Source organism: Colias croceus, chromosome 10 (assembly GCF_905220415.1).
Source record: "Colias croceus chromosome 10, ilColCroc2.1".
NCBI lineage: Eukaryota > Metazoa > Arthropoda > Insecta > Lepidoptera > Pieridae > Colias > Colias croceus.
The window spans coordinates 6,873,507-6,893,065 of record NC_059546.1 but is presented as its reverse complement, the minus strand read 5'-3'; the positions used below and the strand labels follow the sequence as shown (position 1 = coordinate 6,893,065).

General features: G+C 30.7%; 1 protein-coding gene and 2 long non-coding RNA genes across 4 annotated transcripts; 2 read left to right on the top strand and 1 right to left on the bottom strand.

Annotated features, from left to right (window-relative positions):
* The first annotated feature begins 7,441 nt into the window (after positions 1-7,441).
* On the top strand, positions 7,442-13,216 carry LOC123694862. The gene is made up of 3 exons (XR_006751869.1): positions 7,442-7,556; positions 11,578-11,692; positions 12,163-13,216. It is a non-coding gene; the product is annotated as an uncharacterized LOC123694862 (long non-coding RNA).
* LOC123694863 lies at positions 10,364-10,902 on the bottom strand. Its single transcript, XR_006751870.1, has 2 exons — positions 10,781-10,902; positions 10,364-10,478 (listed from the first exon to the last, which is right to left on the bottom strand). It is a non-coding gene; the product is annotated as an uncharacterized LOC123694863 (long non-coding RNA).
* A 138-nt stretch (positions 13,217-13,354) lies between the features above and the next one.
* LOC123694861 lies at positions 13,355-18,494 on the top strand. Of its 2 annotated transcripts, XM_045640460.1 has the most exons (8): positions 13,355-13,819; positions 14,342-14,386; positions 14,444-14,628; positions 15,647-15,677; positions 17,251-17,364; positions 17,455-17,529; positions 17,671-17,815; positions 18,276-18,494. In XM_045640460.1, exons 4-8 carry the CDS (start codon positions 15,669-15,671, stop codon positions 18,446-18,448), a joined length of 516 nt encoding a protein of 171 aa, XP_045496416.1. In that variant the 5' UTR covers positions 13,355-13,819; positions 14,342-14,386; positions 14,444-14,628; positions 15,647-15,668; the 3' UTR covers positions 18,449-18,494. The 2 variants fall into 2 exon arrangements, 1 of the variants encoding a protein (XP_045496416.1); XR_006751868.1 differs by lacking the exons at positions 15,647-15,677; positions 17,251-17,364; positions 17,455-17,529; positions 17,671-17,815; positions 18,276-18,494 and adding an exon at positions 15,006-15,212 and having other exon boundaries at positions 14,342-14,628.
* Positions 18,495-19,559: the final 1,065 nt, after the last annotated feature.

Below are 19,559 nucleotides of genomic sequence, written 5' to 3'. Positions count from 1 at the left end.
TTAATGAATTCCAAAAAAAAAACAGCAATCTCTTCGAGACAACCAGAAACCTATGGTAAACTACACTTACTTTTATTAGTTAGGTACTCTTACATACTTTTATAAAAAAAAAAACAAATATTTAAAAGGCTTTTGACAGGCTCTTTGAGGACACTATTTCGAAGCAAAATTGACGGAGCATTCGTTTCTATAATCAAAAAAGCATCGGCAGCGATAGATAAAAAAAAACCGCTTTCATTCAAACATATTTCAAACCAGAATTCGGTACTGCATTTTCGTTTGTAGTCACGTAAAATAGTCATCTATGTGATGGAACCTTCGGAATCCTTATTGCAATATCTACATTGGCAGAATTGAATAAATACAAAATGTTTTGCAAAATCCTGTAGCTGTTGTGTAGGTAGTGTACCTAGTTATGGAAGGTAACTTGTGTCGTATCACTGACTTGGCATATTTCTTGAGTATCACGAACAACGTACCTACTCCAATCTTCTTAGAAGCCCGACGCTTACGTCATATCGTATTTCAAAATACCGTCAAAATATTTTATTCAGCAATGCGATGGCTCTTAACTGTGCCTTAACTCAAATCTCTGCATCCATTTCGGTTTTTAAATGCTCTCTCTTTCAACTTTAATTAAATCCACAGCCATCTAATTTATCTTTTTAGTTTTAGGAGAATGGATATAAATTATTTATTCAGATAATCAAAAATTACCTCTAAAACTGATTTTATTGATTCAACTTTTTCTTTAACAATAATATCTACACTCTTTAATACAATATAACATTATCAAAATAATATTAGCCATTTAATATTATTTCAAATATTAGAGAATATTTATTCATTCCTTTCTGATTTTATTCAAATGTAGAAGTTTTTCATCTTCATCGATATAGTTTAAGTCTACTTGTCTATATTTATATTTCTGAGAAATGGCATTTCAAACGGATAACAGATATCTATTGCTATCAACATTAAAATAACCATTCAAATATTTATAGATCGAGTATCGGTTACATAATATTATGTGGTTTATTTTATTTTCACCGTGGCATTTTTTTCAATGTGAACAACAGAATTATATAGACGTACTACAGGCGCGTTTTTACTTTTTATAAACGTACTGTAAAACTCAATTACATTGAATCTTTTTTGGTGCTCATCATTTCACATGTCAAAGTATACATAACATTGTAAAATAGTTCCACCTTCTTCGTCTACTTTTATATCTGAAATTCACATATTTCACAGCAGTATTTTTCAGCCTCCAACGTCTCCCGATCAATTTGCACCCAATGACACGTTGTAAATAAAGATTTATTCGTACCATCCATTCTACTATCGTATTCCCGAGCGGAAACATTGCGGTCTAAATTTATTGTAAAGCGTAAAGAATCCAGCAACCAACAATTTTTCTATGACATGAGACCCGTGTAGAGCATTTCTTGGAAAACAATAAAATACGTGTTGTAAGTTGTTTATACAATATTACTTGTACTACTACAACTAAATAGGTACGGTAAATTGATTACCACTCTTGGCTCAGGAAATGACGTCCTATGTCTTTTTGTACCTATAAAGGCCTCATACTACCTTGTGCGTATACATAATTATTATGACCTTTGTGATACGGTAAATTGATAACCACTTTCGGCTTAGGAAATGGCGTCAATGGTGGCTATGTCTTTTTATACCTGTAAAGACCTCATACTACCCCGTGCATATAAATAATATGACCTCATACTCATACTTATACCTCAGATAACTAACTTACACGTAGAAATCCGCACAACAGAGTTGCTAATCCATACTTTAAATCATACGATAATTATCTGTGCTACTACTTTTAATTCAATATTATCTATTTTTATAATTTGTGTGAATAGTGATTCATATTTTTGTGTCTGATTGACAATGGATAAGAAATACATTAAATGATAGTAACCGCAATATATTCCTTATCGATGAACAGTCACAAAGAATAATGGAAGAAACAATTTTAGACTTTGGGGGATTGTGAGAAGTGAAAGTGAGTTAAGCTGTGTTTACTGTTCCAAAAGGAATTTATCTTCAACATAATCTTACAAAACAATAAACTTCTATCTACTCCCATTTAACGTCAAAGGCTTGATCCTAGCATAAACCAAGTTCACAGCTACAAATACCATTATGTACGTCCAAAACAGGATTTTCCTTCATACACGCCTTAAAACTCGGAAACTTTGTTGTAGCTTCGGTTATTACTAAAATTTCAGCGCTGGGAGTAATATATGGTGGGCAAATATCTGAAGTCTCGAGTTTATGTAACCGCAGTTTATCTCTTTAACGCACCCCAATGAACTTTCAGCTAAATACATGCATTTTTGGCTTTAACGTTTACACTGAAATGAATTTATATTAAAAATTCTCTCGTGTCTTCTACAATATTTTTAAAATGAGATGCCGAGTCACTATATTTGTTTATTACATGGCTAGTGTTCGTAATAGGAACCTTTTAGTCAAAAAAACTGGAAACATTTTTGTTTAATTTGCAGATTCCAGCTAATTCCCATTTACAATTTATTATAAAAACTCAGAATAATAAAATGTAAAACCTCAAATCAAAAACACTTATCAAACTGAAATGAGAAATAGGTATATAAAATTCATTTTTATTTTAATTAATTTCACTATAAGAAAGTCTCTGAAATAAAATGTTTCTTCTATTTATATTGCTATACTAGCGGTCCGCCCCGACTACGCCCGTGGTACATATTTACGTTTTCTCTACATAAGAACCATCCTTGGACTTCCACAAACATTTCAAAAAAAGAATTATCGAAATCGGTTCAGCCGTTCACACGTGATGCCGCATGCCGTGACAACGCGAAACGGGTTTCATTTTTATATATACATACATATATAGATATTCGCATTTATATTATTAACAGTGAAAACTCAACAATTATTAAAGTCTTATTAAATATAAACAATAATTAAGAGGCAAGGCTCTTACAAACAATATTAATGGTTACGTGACCGTTGACAGTTGTAAGGTATTACTGGTTAACACTAAGGAGGAAATCGGAAAGCCTTTAAGATGACGAAAATACACTTAATGCCAAAGCAATGAGAAACCATAATACAGGCTTTGGTAGCAATTTATTTGTGTTTTGTGTTGTTGTATCATTTGTTATGAAATGGTTTTTGATATGGAATGAAAATTGTGATAATTTTTTTTTTTATATTCCACCTTCCTTTCTCCACAGTGGAGGAAGGAAGGTGGAATTCCTCCATCGAAAAAGGGAGGATCCTCGACCAGTCAACTCGACTGGCCGGCCGTGAAGGCCCTGAATGGATGATGTCGGAAAGTTGTATATATAGCTCTGTAGCGAAACATTTCGCTTGCGCGATTCAGAGCGAGGTGTCGCTACAAACTGATATTATATGAAGTATAATTATTATAATAATTATCACTTAAAGCGTACAGTCATAATCTATACGTAGAATAATGAATCATGCGGCTTTCGAATACAAAATACTGAAGGTACATAATTTTAGGTAGGTATATTAGGTATATAATATTTAAAGAATAATATATTGAAATACTAAACTTATATTATTTTTTATATAGAATTTTAATGTTGGTGTATCATATTATAACAAATGTAAAAATGTTAAACTACTTTTACTGGTATTTCTAATTATTAATTAAATTACATAAAACTTCAGTAAATGACTAAACCTTCTAGAAAAATAACAGCACAGAAAAGTCTCTAGGTAGGTACCACTTCCTCTTCATTCTTTTTCCCTCTAAGCCATATCAATAAACTGTGATTTGTAAATCCAGCGAGAAATAATTTCAGTTTTGAAATAAGTCATATAAGTTTAAGTGCTTACCGACCTTAATAACGTCAGTGAAAAGTCTGAGAAGGTTGCAATCATGTATAGTTGAATGTTGCACTAACTTTCTGTCTGCGAGCTCCCGTGACCCGTCTTAAGTCCTTCGCCCATCCCGAGACTTTGATGAAATTTTGAAACTTTTCACGAAGATTGATTTCGAAATGTCTCGAAATTCACGTTGAACTGCCACGCGGCGGTCGAAACGAAAGTTTTAATGAAATCGGACGCTGAATGAGCGAAAGAATTTAATATTTCTTCAGGCGGTCCACATTAAAAACAAGGAAATGGAAGCGGCATTTGCGCTTTTGTTAAAAAGCGCCACTTGCAGTTGACGCAGCTCGTTTGTAAAGACTGTCACGATAGTATTTAAATGAATAAACCCTTCCATTTCTCAAAACAATAACTTATTATAAGACGGGGCCATTCCGAGCCAATGCGCAGGTGCATCTGACTTAACACAATTGAGTTCGTTATTCTAAGATGTAATAAGAGCTACCGACTGTTTATATTCAATTTTGGATGTTTTTAGTTTTGATATCTACAATTTTATAAATTATATCTATTAATTAAATGATCTTATCAATTTGACACATACAAAAAACCACATGACGTAATATGCCTGTCTATAATTATATAACTCTATTTCAAGCTCTATTTACTAATTTGTGACAAAATCAAATTTTAACGTGCTCTCCATCACCTGCCGACTGCCGTGTTCATTCATTACTATGCACTTTTTAGGATCCACGTTTTATGACATGTTTCTGCAAAATACATAATATTAATATGGTATTTATACATGAAAATAAATACGTACATATGTTTATGAGTTTTCTATATTATTTCACAATAAAAAGGGATTTATTTCGATACTCCCTAAATAACCCGTTGTGTGTCCAAGAATAATTTCAAAAGAGCGATGTCCCAAAATATATTTTCAAAGACTCCGTATTATTGTTTCCTGAACAATCCTTCCACAGCTCTTAGCCTATAGTCTATTGTTCCAAGAATGGAGACTTACGGCGGCGTCCACACCTGATTTATAGAGTTTAGAACACGACCGATGCACCCGATGGCCGTTTAAAATTGCTCTAAAGACTTTCAATTTGTACCCAACTTGTACGGGGTCAGCGCAAAGCCAGTTTGATTAACTTGGATAGTAACAATGTTGATACAAAATTGTCGAAATTGAAAATGTGCAGGTTCATACAAAAGGCATTTTCAACGAATACACTACAACTAATATTTTAAGGGTTTGACAGCGACTGTTTCTATTTGTTTGTTTTGTGGAAAGATTTGATTGTGTGTAATGAATAAATTGCACTAATTATTATACATGATATTATGCACTTTATACATTTATATTGGGATTTGGGTCAATAGATTATCAGATTCGTAGACGTATCTATTATTAAAAATGAAAAGTCAAATATTTTTTTGCAAATTTATCCATTTGCAGAAATAAAATATGTAAGTAAGTAATATATGAAAAAATTAAGTGGAAAATATTTAAATGTAATGTTAACCTTAACAAAATGTCAACAAGTCAACAACATAACCGTAAATGTGAGGTAATGTAGGAATTTGGGAAATAGAGTAACAAGGAACTACTTATTCCGTTAAGTTCATGACATTGTGTACAATTTTAAATTAAATTAGAATTTCACAGAGTTTTACTTTTTCGGATTATTTTTATGCTATTTGATATGCATTTTAAATGTTTTAAATTAGATGTTACAAAAATAACGCAATTTCAAAGAAATTTAATTTGAATGGAAAATTTCGTGATTAGAGTAAATAAATATAATTGCCCATACCTTTAACCAAAATGTTTTGAATAATTAACTCTCGCCGGAAGTAAAACAAAACTAATTTCAGTAATTTCCCAGTTCCGCGCCCCCGTAATATTTCCATTACGCGTGTTCCGTGTCATGTTCCTATGTTTGTTCCCGTTTTCAATTTCAAAAAGTTTCTATAAATTTTAAAATCGCAGACAGGAAGTCAGATCGAAATCGCGGCGGTCTAGAGGAAATTGCTCATTCTCACGCGACCGCCTCACTCCGGGAATAGTCTAATGGAAAAAGTTAAAAAAATATACAAAACTACTTTTTTTATTACGTTGCTTGCGCTGAAATCATCGAGAATAGAGCGCAAACTATCCTGCCGCGAACGAGGAAAGTTTCAATTTAAATTTCACCCGCGCTTCTGACTATCACGTATACTTTTTATATTCATATATGAAATTTTTGTTCGCGGGCGAATCATAAAAGGGATTTTTATTTTAATACCACAGAAGTTGCAAAGTTTTTATAGCGTCTTGTGTTTGTTTGAGAGTACAATAATTATTAATTAATTAATCAATCTCCCTAAAATGTGTTTATTAGGCTGCATAAGCAAATCATTTCCCTGAAATAAAAAATAAATAAATAAAGTAAAAAGAGGGTATTTTTACCTTTACATACGAAACTACCTAAGAACAAACCGATATCAAGAAAATATACCTACATACAAGGTAACTGTAACGAAAATCGTTTGGTTCTTAGTTAAGAGTTAAGACTAGCTGAGCTCCGCGGTTTCACCCACTTGGCTCCGCTCCTGTTGGTCTTAGCGTGATGATATATAGCCTATAGCCTTCCTCAATGAATGGGCTATCTAACACCGAAAGAATTTTTCAAATCGGATCAGTAGTTCCTGAGATTAGCGCGTTCAAACAAACAAACAAACTCTTCAGCTTTATAATATTAGTATAGATATGCCATCAAATAAGGTCACAAACCGTTAGAAACTTAACAATACTCAGACTGTTATATTGAAGCTAGGATCCACAATGAACGGTGTCGGATTATAATGCTAATAGCACCCCATGGTCATTAAGCCCATTCATGGTGAATGTATAGCTTCTATTCAAAGTGTATCACAATTAGGTCATATTATTATGCTTATAATATATTATTATATTGTATAGGGGTGATAATCCCTATTGATAATGCCGGAGGTTAAATCTTACGTGGGCTCAATTTCAAGTTAATTATATGTAATAATAGCTTAGCATTTAACTTTATCACTTTAATAAACTGTATAAAATAAATACAATGTGATTAATAAGCAATGGAAAATAAAATAATAAATTGACTCATCGTGGATATAAAAATTATCATTCGTATAATCGTATCTTATAGATCAATAAAAATGTTAAAATAATTATAATAACGTAGAGTAGATAAAATCAATTTTTATCTAATTATAGACGTCTTAATCTTTACATAATTTTTGATTTTTTTTTTGTATATTACTTCCTTCATATATCCACCTTATTCAAATATTTTTTTCTATTATATAGCATCGCTTTATGTTACTTGAAAGAAGGATTTTTTTTGTAAGAATTCTCTAGACCACACCTAATTATCCTAAATTTATAGACAATAAATATTCTATCGTTTAAAATAGCGCCTAAAATCCAAAATTCCATATAACATTTTAGTACTCCTGTACCATCGTATGATCGCACCTACCATTGATTTTAGTCCTATCTTATTGATAATATTCTTATCAAGATAAAATGCATAGTAATGTGAGCGCTCACCTATTTGTAAATTAAAACGCCTCTCCGCTCAGTTGTTTACTAGTTGTGGTCGCAGGTAGTAAGATCGTAAGAAATACAGCAAAATGTGGTATGTTTATCTTTTAATTTAATACATACATTTTTTAGGTATAAGTTGTAGGTACTATTTATGAAACTATCATGTAAATTAATATAATTGTTTGAAGTTTCAACCTTATATTTAGCAATGGAATATTATTCGAAGGTCTGAGAGAAAGTTGGAATAACCTCGTTTCTGTATACTTAGCTGTTAACGTTTTCGAATAAACAATCCAATTTGTTACTAACAACTTAAATGAAAAACATTTATTTATTGTGATATATTAATTATTAATATATAGGTACCTACTATTATTCGTCTACTACTAACGATAGTGTAAGAGAAAGTTGGAATATTCTTGTTTCTAGGTACCTATCTAAGTATTTATTCAATATTTTTCAATATTATTTATCTTTAACCCGAAATTCAAAAAGGAGGAGGTTCTCAATGTCATGCCTATATTTTGAAATCCTTACTATTTTCATTTAGACTTTGCATTTATAAAAAGCAAAATATAGCTCTATCACAAATTTATGCTTGGCAGGACGCAATTTAAAAGTGTTATTATAAATCCTCCAACAACTTGACACATATAAAAGGATTCCAAAATCAACTTTATTTGTTCTTGATAAGATTCAAACTTGGAAGTGCATACAAAGTCCACAAGAAGTAGCATGTAGGCAATATGTAGGTTAATAAAACTCGTCACATAGGCGTCGTAAACAAGCGTAGTATCGACTGACGTAGTAAGTGGTTAGCCTTGGTCAGCTCGTCGTATACCTTTTAGTATTTAGTACTTCTTCGTCATAATCATTTCCCTGAAACTTATACTATTTAAAGTACTATATTTTGCAATGAGACGATACCATTTATAATAATTATGTATATAATTTATCTTTTAAAGAATGTGATATTTCACAATGGTAAATAGTTGCACATAACTCTCTCTAGCCTCCTAACTACCTATTTTCGAAATCACACCTCAAAATCGCTGCGTTGCACAGGTTTATTATAATACTAGGTTTCCACCCGCGGCTTCGCCCGCGCAGTCAAAGAAAAACCCACATAGTTCCCGTTCCCGTTGGATTTCCGTGATAAAAAGTAGCCTATGTCCTTTCTCGGGTATCAAAATATCTCCATACCAAATTTCATGAAAATTAGTTCAGTAGTTTAGGCGTGATTGAGTACCTAACAGACAGACAGACAGAGTTACTTTCGCATTTATAATATTAGTATGGATAAGTACCGATTAGTAACAATTCCTAATAGATAGGGAGGCGAGGTAGCTAAATGGCGTAATTCAACGGCGTCGTCGAGACTTATCAAAATCGAAAGAGAAAATAATTTCGAAAAGAAAAGCTTCTATGGTAAAAACCATTTTAGCGGTGGGTTTGGCGTGTACGGATTTTCAAAAATGTAAAAAAAAACAGTTACTTGGGCATTCTCGAGCGCGTCAGATATTCATACTACGTATGCCCCAAGTGCCTCTGATAACAACGGTATACTAATCTGCCGGTTTGCGTGGTGGGGCTAGGCATATAAATTCGTCAAAAATGCACAAAAAAAAATTTACTCGAGCGCGTCAGATTTTCGGAAGGGGTGTTAATTAGGCCCCAAGAAAGCTCCCCTTAAAAAAACTGACGATTACGGCATGACGATAAGTTACGATGAATTTTTGAAAATGCAGAAAAAAAAAGTCCTTTTGAAATACTCGAGCGCGTCAGATTTTCATAGGGGAGGTTTATCTAGGTATCCTGAAAGCATATTTTCTTAATCTGATAAAAATGTTGGTGGGTTCTCTTAAACTGACCGAAAAAGGTTTGTGGGTTTCTTTTTTTTAATCATCGTTATTTCATATCAATTTTTCTTACCACCCTCAGTTTTCGAGATATACTCAAAAAACCGGGAGTTTGAGTTTTTATGATGCTTCAAGTAAAAAAAAATTAAACTTTGGACAAAAATGAAAAGAGACCTTTTTTTATAAAATAAAATTACCTTTTTTGTTTATTTAAACTTTTTTTTTTTGAAAAAGTAAAGTTCGCGACTTATATGCTGCAACGCGTTTTTCGGAAGACTAAATGGCTCCTCCAGCCTTCCGGTCATGCGGAAACCGGCAGATTTTGTGTTTTTAGTAAGTTTTAGATTATATTCTTCAAAATAAAAATAAAAAAAATCGCGCTCGAGAATGCCGGGTTAACGTTTTTTTTTTACAAGTTCGCGACCCTATAACTCGGCGGCGTCAAGGACTTATGGTCAGATTAATTTAATTTAGTCTTAAAACACTAAAATCAACCCCCAATATCTTAATCTGACGCGCTCGAGTATTTCAGACTATCGATTTTTTTTTACTAATCTGATCGTCTATCCTAGGCGCGCGTCACTACATATAGAGCTAAATAGTGAAAAAGTTTGTTCTATTAGGTCTAAGGTATCTCTCATATCTTAAACTGCCACGCTCGAGTATTGCAGAAAATTCCCCTCTTCGCCTCCCTATCTATAAAAAGAAATGGGTCCCACCCTTTAAACGTGAACGGTCGATGCGTTAGTATGATTTATCAATTTGATAAAAACAATTTCCGATTACACTTAGTTTTTTTTTTTTTGGTAGATAAGATAATAGGTATTTATATAAAAAAGTTTATCAGAATGCGAGTTTCGTAGGTTATGGCAAACAATTCTAAGTAATGTTATGTGACAAATGATAATGCGAAGCCTTATAAAATTATCTTTTAAGTTACCTACATGGCATTGTAAGGTCAACAATTTGCAAGGAATCTAGGTATTTATGAGGAAGAACTTTAAGACCTTGCTTAATATAACCGATTAAAACTAACTTATCATGAATCATTTCATAAGTATTTATTATTTAACGTTGCAGGTTGCTTCTTATTATACCTTTTAGCGAACATGATAACTGGATAGAGTAAGCGTAGTAGAAAAATACCGCCAATTCTTAAAAAAAAAAAGTTTTTTTTAAATACATTGTAAATCAAAACGTTCTCACTTGCTTTCATTACATAGTATACAATGGGTACATAAAGTTGAGTGCAGAAGTTAGATCGTATGTGACCACTCTAGGTTCCATGTTGGAAACTATATCTCAGATCAACAATGTATTTCCACATTATCAAAAAAGTAGGAAAAATTATGATTCTATCATAATAATATAAGCTCAGAATACATATTATATAAACTGTCGTATTATATATACGTAGTAGTATTCAAAGAATAGATAGGTACTCTATTATACTTACTGCCTTAATTTTTACTTCAGTTTTTTAGTTCATGAAAAAGGGTAATGCTTCCAGCTAGCATTTAAACTACTTACGAATGAATAACTAAACCATGATCCAAACAAATTTGAATTTCCAATATGGAGTAAACTATAAAATATATTCTCTGACCTCGTTGCACTAAATAACCGGAACGCAATAAAATTATTGTGTACTGTAAACACGTGTTGAAGACAATACAATGTTTGGATTTCGACCATATCTTAATAGTTTTAACTATTGATTCGTTGTTCGATAACGAAAACATTAAATTCGCATGACTGAACTTTGAATTTCACTTTATTTAAATTTTTGTTCCACTTATTTATTGTTGGAGACTGATCAAATATACTCGTAGGAATTAAAATTTATACAATGTGTAGCCGGTTGGTTAGAAATTTATTTATTTATTTATTCACACACACATCAATTACCTTTACAGGATTAACCCAATGCGGTACTGACTAAAACTAAAATCCTTATACATATATTAAAACGAATACTTATACTAAAAACTTAAACTTATAAACTTACAATCTACTAAATGGACAAACAATGACAATATACACAATCCAATAATAAAAATACAATCCAATAATAAATACAATCTAAAAAATAATAAATTAATAACAAATAATATAAAGAATTATTATGGACGCTACAAAGTTATTTTTGAATGACCGGCTCAAAATTTATATACTTATCATTAGAATCCCCAAAAACATAAATTTTCACGTCTTAATTACTCTTTATCCTAATTCTTCTTTTCTGTTTTTCAGTGGCTGCGTCTGTAATCTTTTCTGCAAGCTTGTGAGCTTATTCTTCTCCTTGTTATTCATCGTGGCCATAATATTACTTATATTATGGGCTGTTGGAGTTATCTTCGTATAGCGAGTAAGTATTTTTTATAACATTGTTTCAATCGTAACAAAAAATAACATTTTATGTTTATCGAATACTAGCTGCTCCGCGCGGTTTCACCCCTGTAGCTCCACTCCTGTTAGCCGTAGCGTAATGATATAGCCTATAACCTTCCTCGATAAATGGGCTATCTAACACCGAAAGAATTTTTCAAACCCTTAGTTCCCGAGATTAGCGCGTTCAAACAAACAAACAAACAAACTCTTCAGCTTTATAATATTAGTATAGATTAGCGAAGGCATATTTTAATTTGATTTTTCTATAGTAAAAGTTTCTTTAGAAAAATCCGGATTGAAATGAAAACATCGCCGTTAATTTAATTTAAATATGTTAAGTTTCTATACGAAACCGATAAAAATATGAATTTTAATAAAATAAAATATATTGTGAAAACTCTAACGGCGTTAGACATGTAAATTAAAATTTCAATTGTTTTGTTTCAGGAATCAAAATTAGTCTCAAATTAGGAGAATGGAGAGACTGAAGAAAAGACGCATAATAAGATGTATTTTATAACTAATTTTATTTTTATAAAAAACATGTGAATCCAAAGAGAATAATGTGACATAGAATATATTTTAATTATTATTTCATAAGGGACATTCCGACTCTAAAGAGATACAACAAAATGAAATATATCCTTTATAAACACATTTAACTAGGCAATAGACAAATAATTCAATATTCATATTCATATTTTATAATTACGTTAATAACCTTTTAATTGATTTTCAATCACCCTCATAATGCCATATATTTCTGAATTTTCAATTATTTATCTGTTATTCTCTCAACTACAATTCTTAAAGCGTATCAGTGGGTATTAGAAGATAATATTATGACTAAATTATATATGTATAATAACATGTATTAACACAATCTTTTATCTAACATATTGCAAGTAACAATAATAATACAGTATTACAATATTATATAGATATTGTACTACTGTGATAATAATATGATAATTGAAATGTAGGACAACAACGAAACGATGGTTATAAGTATAAGATTTGTCCAAAATGCTTTTCATTGCTAAGTGCAAATTGTGATCCCGGTATCTGTAATCAGTGTCGGGAAAAACTACGATAAGATAAGATATTTGTGTAACGCACATATAAAAAGTTTAGTCATGTACTTTTTATATTTCATACTTTTTTGCTTCTGCCGTCCTTATCTTCTTTTGTTAGAAAATGTATTCCCAGGTTATACATTCACACCTAACAAGTTTTCCTTTATTGTTTTGTCAATTGTTATGTTTTGGTGTAAATAACAATTGTAACATAATAACAAAATTCTTTTCTATAACTGACTCTCTTCAATTTTGTTAATGGTCTCTTCTATTATGTTTTATTGGTTAATTTTTTATTTTATTTTATTTATTTGTTAGATTTTGTATTTTAGTTGTAAAATAATAAGTGTATCAGAATCAAAAGTGTATTGTGACGTACCTAAGTTAAAGTATATGATTTGTTTTAATAAAATCTAGATAACTAATATTTTAATTATTTTATAACCTTTTTCCTTAATCATACCCAACCACTCTACCTAATATTAATTTTCCTACATTGTTAGATAGAAAAATTAATCTATCGATATCGATTTCCAATTGTAATACACATTGTTTCAAAAGCGTGGGTGTCTAGTTACGTCCTTCGTGGAAATTATGAAAACATTGGACTCGTAGAGCACAGATCATCTATTTTTGCCAATTTTTGCATGACGATAATCGATAATGTTAATAACTATTATATTATTATTATTATTTATTTATTTATTTATTTTACGCTTAGCAACACATTTGGCAATTAATTTTTATACAGGTACTTAAATAAGATAGATGTGATGTCCATCTGCACCAAAAATTCCATCGTTTACATTAGAAGAGCTTCTTTAAGATTAAAATTATATTATATCCTCTTCCAATCAATCCTTTCTTTTTTATTTATAACAAATCTAAGTAACCTTGTAAGCACAGCTTGTAAGTAACAAATATTTATGTCTTCTTTCAGATAAAATTGATAGACATCAAAAATAGCTTGTGACAGAATCTGTCGGAAGATAGCAACTGATAGGAAAGAAAACATTATCTTAAAATAAGTGAGTAAAACGCATTGTTCTTGGAAATATATTTATTTTATGTATATTTTTAATGTACACAGTACGCAAATATACAGATACAATATTGTGAACGACACACACCACATGCCGCCCGTAAACGTTAGCTTCGTTCTACAATCTGACTATGTTGCCAACTTCCAATGGTTAGGAAAATATTCATGTTACAAAATATAAAACAGAAAAGTATAAAATGTTTATCTATTCCGTTGTGAGAAGAAGTTCTTTTAAAAGATACATTGCAATTAATGTTTCTAGTTATGTAGGTAAATAACTTATCAAACAGATTAATCTACCTATTAAGGTACATAAAGTAAATAAGATCTAAAGCTGATGCATCGGAATTTTAACACAATTATTAATGTATAATGTTAAATTATTTTCCTATTGTTGTAACTATATTATTTACATTGTTCTTAAGTTTTTATGGAAAAAGTTAAATTTTATTAATGTTATACTTAATCGTTTCTGAGCAGGCAACTGTATTACTGTTATACTTTACAGGAGGACGACACAATCAGTGCACAAGAGCACTCTAGATAAATTTATGTAGGTACCCTGCCGCATACTCTCGTTGGAACACCCACCTTACCATCTCATGTTAAGAACTATTATTGTTCACAGTTATATTTAAGGTCCTTACCTCGAGGAAAATCATTCCGTGTGACAATCCATTGTTAAATAGATTTTGAAGCAATGCGGAATTCGTTCTGGCAATTAAAAATTGCGTCAAGAAAATACTTTACTTATGCTGAGAGAAGTAATTACTAATAGAAATACGTTGAGATGTGGTGAGTATCGCATAATAATATTTGTTGTCTTACAAAGAAATGACAGCTAGGTATTCAACCGATTTAACAAAATCCATCATGTAGATTGTAGAGCGACTAAAAAAGGCGCCTCCTAGAATTATGTGCCTGGCAAATCATTTATAAAAGTTTCATTAGACTAGTTAATTATACTGGAAAGGGAAACGATGTATGTATATTAAAAATCTGTTTTTAATCCCATTTACTGACATTTACCAATCTACTAGCCACTAGGTAATCGAACGAACAAGCAAAGAATTTATTAAGCTCTATTATATTAATATTATGTATCTTAATAAAACTTATTTGTTTCAAATGCATTTAATTTATTATATTACCACTATTCTTTTTGTTTTCAGTTGCGTGTGCAATCTTATGTGCTTAATAATATGTGCAATTGTAACGTTTGTCGTAATTGGTATTAGTTCAGTTTTCGTTTCATTGTTATCTGGATCGAAAAGTAAGAACTGAAGGGACCATGTAACATGGTGTCCAAGGAATGAGACTCATTATAATTGCTAACTTTTGTGTCACATAAGTAGATGTTAAATAAATGACAGAAATAAGAGCTTGTTTTATTTTACTATTAATTAAGGAATAATTTCAAAAGCATCACCGGTACTTCTCTATTTCCAATTACGATTGGCATGTCGCCAAAATAATTTTGTACTGAAAACTTCAGTGTCACCGACCTAAGAATAAAATATAAATTGTTACATATTTAATAGTTACCATATACCATGAATTATTGAAAATGTTTAAAATTAAGTGCACTTATCAAATTGTATTGATTGTAAAATTAATGTAAAGCGATTATTAAATTTTCTGTTAATAGAATTAGGTACATTTCCCTTTCATTTACTCTTCATCGATTGGTTTATTTGAGGTAATTAAACACAATTCGAAGGAACCGAACTAAATTCATCAAATTACTATAACCCTTATTTGATTATTTGACGATAAAGCCCAGATTGAATCACCTACAATTATTGTTTTATAGGTAATGGAAGACTCGTGTAAATATGAAAAGGGCAAGTAATTACTGTAATAAATACTATATTGGACCCAGGAACTATATTTACTGGAAACTACTTCTGGTTTAGTTTTAATTTTCATTAAATTGCTATCTATAAAATTTTTATTGGATGTGATTTAGTATAGGTAATTAGGTATGTAATGTATTTTTTTTTAATTAATGTTCTCAATTTATGAATCATAAAGTGTTAAACATTAATAAAACTTTGTGAGATTCTTATATTGATTGAAGCATGATTTACCCACTTATAAAAAGGTAGTACGTAATGAGGTAGGTACCCGCCTAACTAACTTGGCTAGGTATATTTTTCAGTCGATGGAAAAATTGTATGTCCCTATATAAAATAAGGCTAATTCACTATCTTTATATACAACTAGATTTCCGCCCGCGGCTTCGCCCGCGTTTGCAAAGGAAAACCCGCATAGTTCCCGTTCCCGTGGGATTTCCGGGATAAAAACTATCCTATGTGTAAATCCAAGTTACCCTCTATATGTGTGCTAAATTTCATTGTAATCGGTTCAGTAGTTTTTACGTGAAAGAGAAAAAACATCCATACAAACTTTCGCATTTATAATATTAGTAGGAATATCCATCACGAATCATTTTTATGAAAAATGTAATTAAACATTATTAACTCTAATGGAAATATAATTCGTTATGTTTTTCATTTATTTATTTGAGTTGTTTGCCCCGTAACCACAGACGGTTTAACATTATTGCTTGATACTTTATAGAAGGCGCCATGTTTTACAACAGTGATTTTAAAATATCAAAACAAAATAATAAAATGAATACAAATGTTTTTACAGTGCTAATGAACAATTATCAAACAGCAAATAAATTTTATAAATACTCCATCGCCCATGCATCAAAGCCTCTTGTTTACTTTTCAAAAATATTCGCAATGCAAACTATCAGATACAAACAATACGATATTAAAAAAATATCAACTTATAACAAAAGTTACTGCTTGATAATAATGTTCTTAATAATTTGTGTCATCGCTTATATTCCTCCTCTCAGCTGGTTGGAAACCAAGTCCGACCTCCCACTCAATATTTTAACGAGAACGTTTGGAGCGCTGCAAATATACGAATTTTTCTATTACATATTTATTATTTCATTCGGGAATGAGGGATATTATTGGAACTTGTATAAAACATTAAATAGTTTGGATAATCATCATGCGAAAAGGGAAAGAATGTTTTATTTTCGTAGATGTCTCGCAATATTCTTAATGTTCACTCCACCCATATTGGTCACATTCACCTTTTATTTACGAAAGTTCACTATAAGAAACATTATGTCGCAAATAACTTTCTTTCTCATAATGCTCCAGGGAGTCAACTTTATGTACTTTATAGTGAATATTTTTATAGAACTAATAATTTTTAAAGCTGTTCTTAGAAAGAAAGTTCTGGAAAGCCATACATTTGACAACGTGTACCTAAAACTGAACTATTTTATAGAATTATTTACAGTACGTTTTCAAATATTTATCTCATTATAAAGAATTAACGGTTTTCCATGATATTCACCGCGCATTCCTTTATTTAATTTGATTGCAGAATAAATATAAAATCCAGGATAATTTAAATCGTATCTGTTGGTTCGAAGTTATGCAAATGTATGATAAACTTGCTGATTGTATCAACATCTTTAACAAGATATATGCAGGACAGGTATCAAATACAAAAAGTAACAATGCCTAAGTGGAAATACTTACATATACATTTTTTAAGTCAGTTAAAGATTATATTGAATTTTTTCAGATTTTAATTATGTTTGAAGCTTGGCTGCTCACTACAATACTAGTAATATGCCGATCATTGTCACCAACGATGAAGGTAATGTTTTGTATGATAACAGTTTTATAACATAATATTATAATAAATTAATTGTGTATATTATGACCATTTTAGAATGCGATTTTAATATTATAGTCTAACTCTGACATAATATTAAAATTAATATTTTTTTTATTTCAGTATTCGGATGTTATTTGGAGTGACATGTTTTATTATACATTTCTCAATATACGACCATTTTTCTTAACAATATTGAGTGACTATTTCATACAAGAACGAAGAAAAATACTTTCTATTCTCATACGCGTGCTTGTTCATAGTGACGGTAAAATATCGCTACTATAATGTATTTTTTTATATAGAATAAAATAGTCAGCAAATAAAACTAAAACCTAATAATTTTTATTCGGAAAGAAAACCGACGTTTATGGGACTGGAAGGTAGAGAAGCTTAATAAGTAAAAAGCTGTTATTTTATCTAATATGGCTGCTGAATACGGGTTGTGATCTAGCATACTACTCTACCATTTCTCAGTACTCTACCAATGGTGTCTACATTAGTATAGTAAATAGGATAGCTGGTACTCTACCGCTCTACTCTACCGTTTACTCTAACCGTGTAGGTGTACAGCCGCCAATAGAGAATCCGCGACACGATAACTTCGCAAACGAATCATGGACACAAAGTGTCCAGGTAAAATGCATCTCATGCATCTGGAACCACCTTTATGAAAAGGATTGATAATAATTAAACGTAATTAACTTTTTTTATTTTCATCCTTTCAGATGACAGATGTCACGACCAAGTGCAAACAATGATAGATTTGGTGCAATCCAGGAAACTGGAGCTCTCCGCTGTAGTAACGGCGGTCAATGTACCAATTATGATTGCATTTGCCGACCGAGTTATCTCATATAGCGTTTTTATGATTCAATACTTTTATATTTATAACGTATAATTAATTGTAGTGATTTATTACAAAACTGGATGTGCTCGTAGATGTGCTTTAACAAATTTTTTAAATCCTTCATTAGTAAGTAGGTACTTATTAGATAATAATATTATATAGATTCCTACATAAATCAATGGGTAATATAAAAAATAAACATAATATATTTTGTGAGTTTTCCGCAATATGTGACTAGTTTAATAAATAAGAAATATTATAATGTGTGTTCACTGTTTTTTCGCATATTATATTATTATACCTTTAATTGGAAATCACACGCCTTTTCCGCAAAATGATTCATAACAATAGTGCATGGTAAATGCGTGCATCATAATCACTCTTTTTAAAATATGAAATTGTAAGCTGTTTTAAATAATTATGACTCCAACGTATTCATTCGCACTGGGTAAGTTTGTGTTACAGGGTAAAGCTAAAAGCGTCTTATTCACGGTCCATTTGGACGTACGTCCCGCCAAGGTCATACACGATGCACGACGCATATTCACGGTCCATCCCTGCTGTACGTCAGCTCAAGGCTGCTGTGTGTATCGATAGTTCGATATTGAAATATCGATATCGGTCAATATTTTTTTAATAATTTTTTTTCAGTAAATTATCTAATCTACAAAATCATCGTAAACTTAATCGACCTAATGATTTTAAAGTTAGCAGTTGCTTGACAATTTTTTATCATTTGAAAGAGTTGCTTCTTCAATCAATCTAAACAGCTGAACATATTATAAAACAAAGAATATTTTTAAAAACTCTAAGAAAAATATTGGTATACCTACATTTATTGTCTTATTTAAATTTAAAAAGTAATTACCAAGAACTATATACATTCATAATTTAATTTATTTAATAAATCTACTAGACTATAAATTATTGTATAATCATTTTTGAGCTGACTTACGATTTTTTTTAAATAAAGCCGATATATCGAAATATCGATATTTTTTTTCGATATATCGAACTCCGATATTGATATATTTTAACCTACTAACTACTTATATACATTCATAATTTAATTTATTTAATAAATCTACTAGACTTTAAATTATTGTGTAATCATTTTTGAGCTGACTTACAGTTACGATTTTTTTTAAATAAAACTGATGTA

Excerpts from the sequence above, each read along its gene's own strand:
- LOC123694861 (XM_045640460.1), top strand. Across the intron at positions 17,365-17,454 it reads ACAAGATATATGCAGGACAG|ATTTTAATTATGTTTGAAGC; the intron begins GTATCAAATACA and ends GAATTTTTTCAG. Across the intron at positions 17,530-17,670 it reads CATTGTCACCAACGATGAAG|TATTCGGATGTTATTTGGAG; the intron begins GTAATGTTTTGT and ends TTTTTATTTCAG.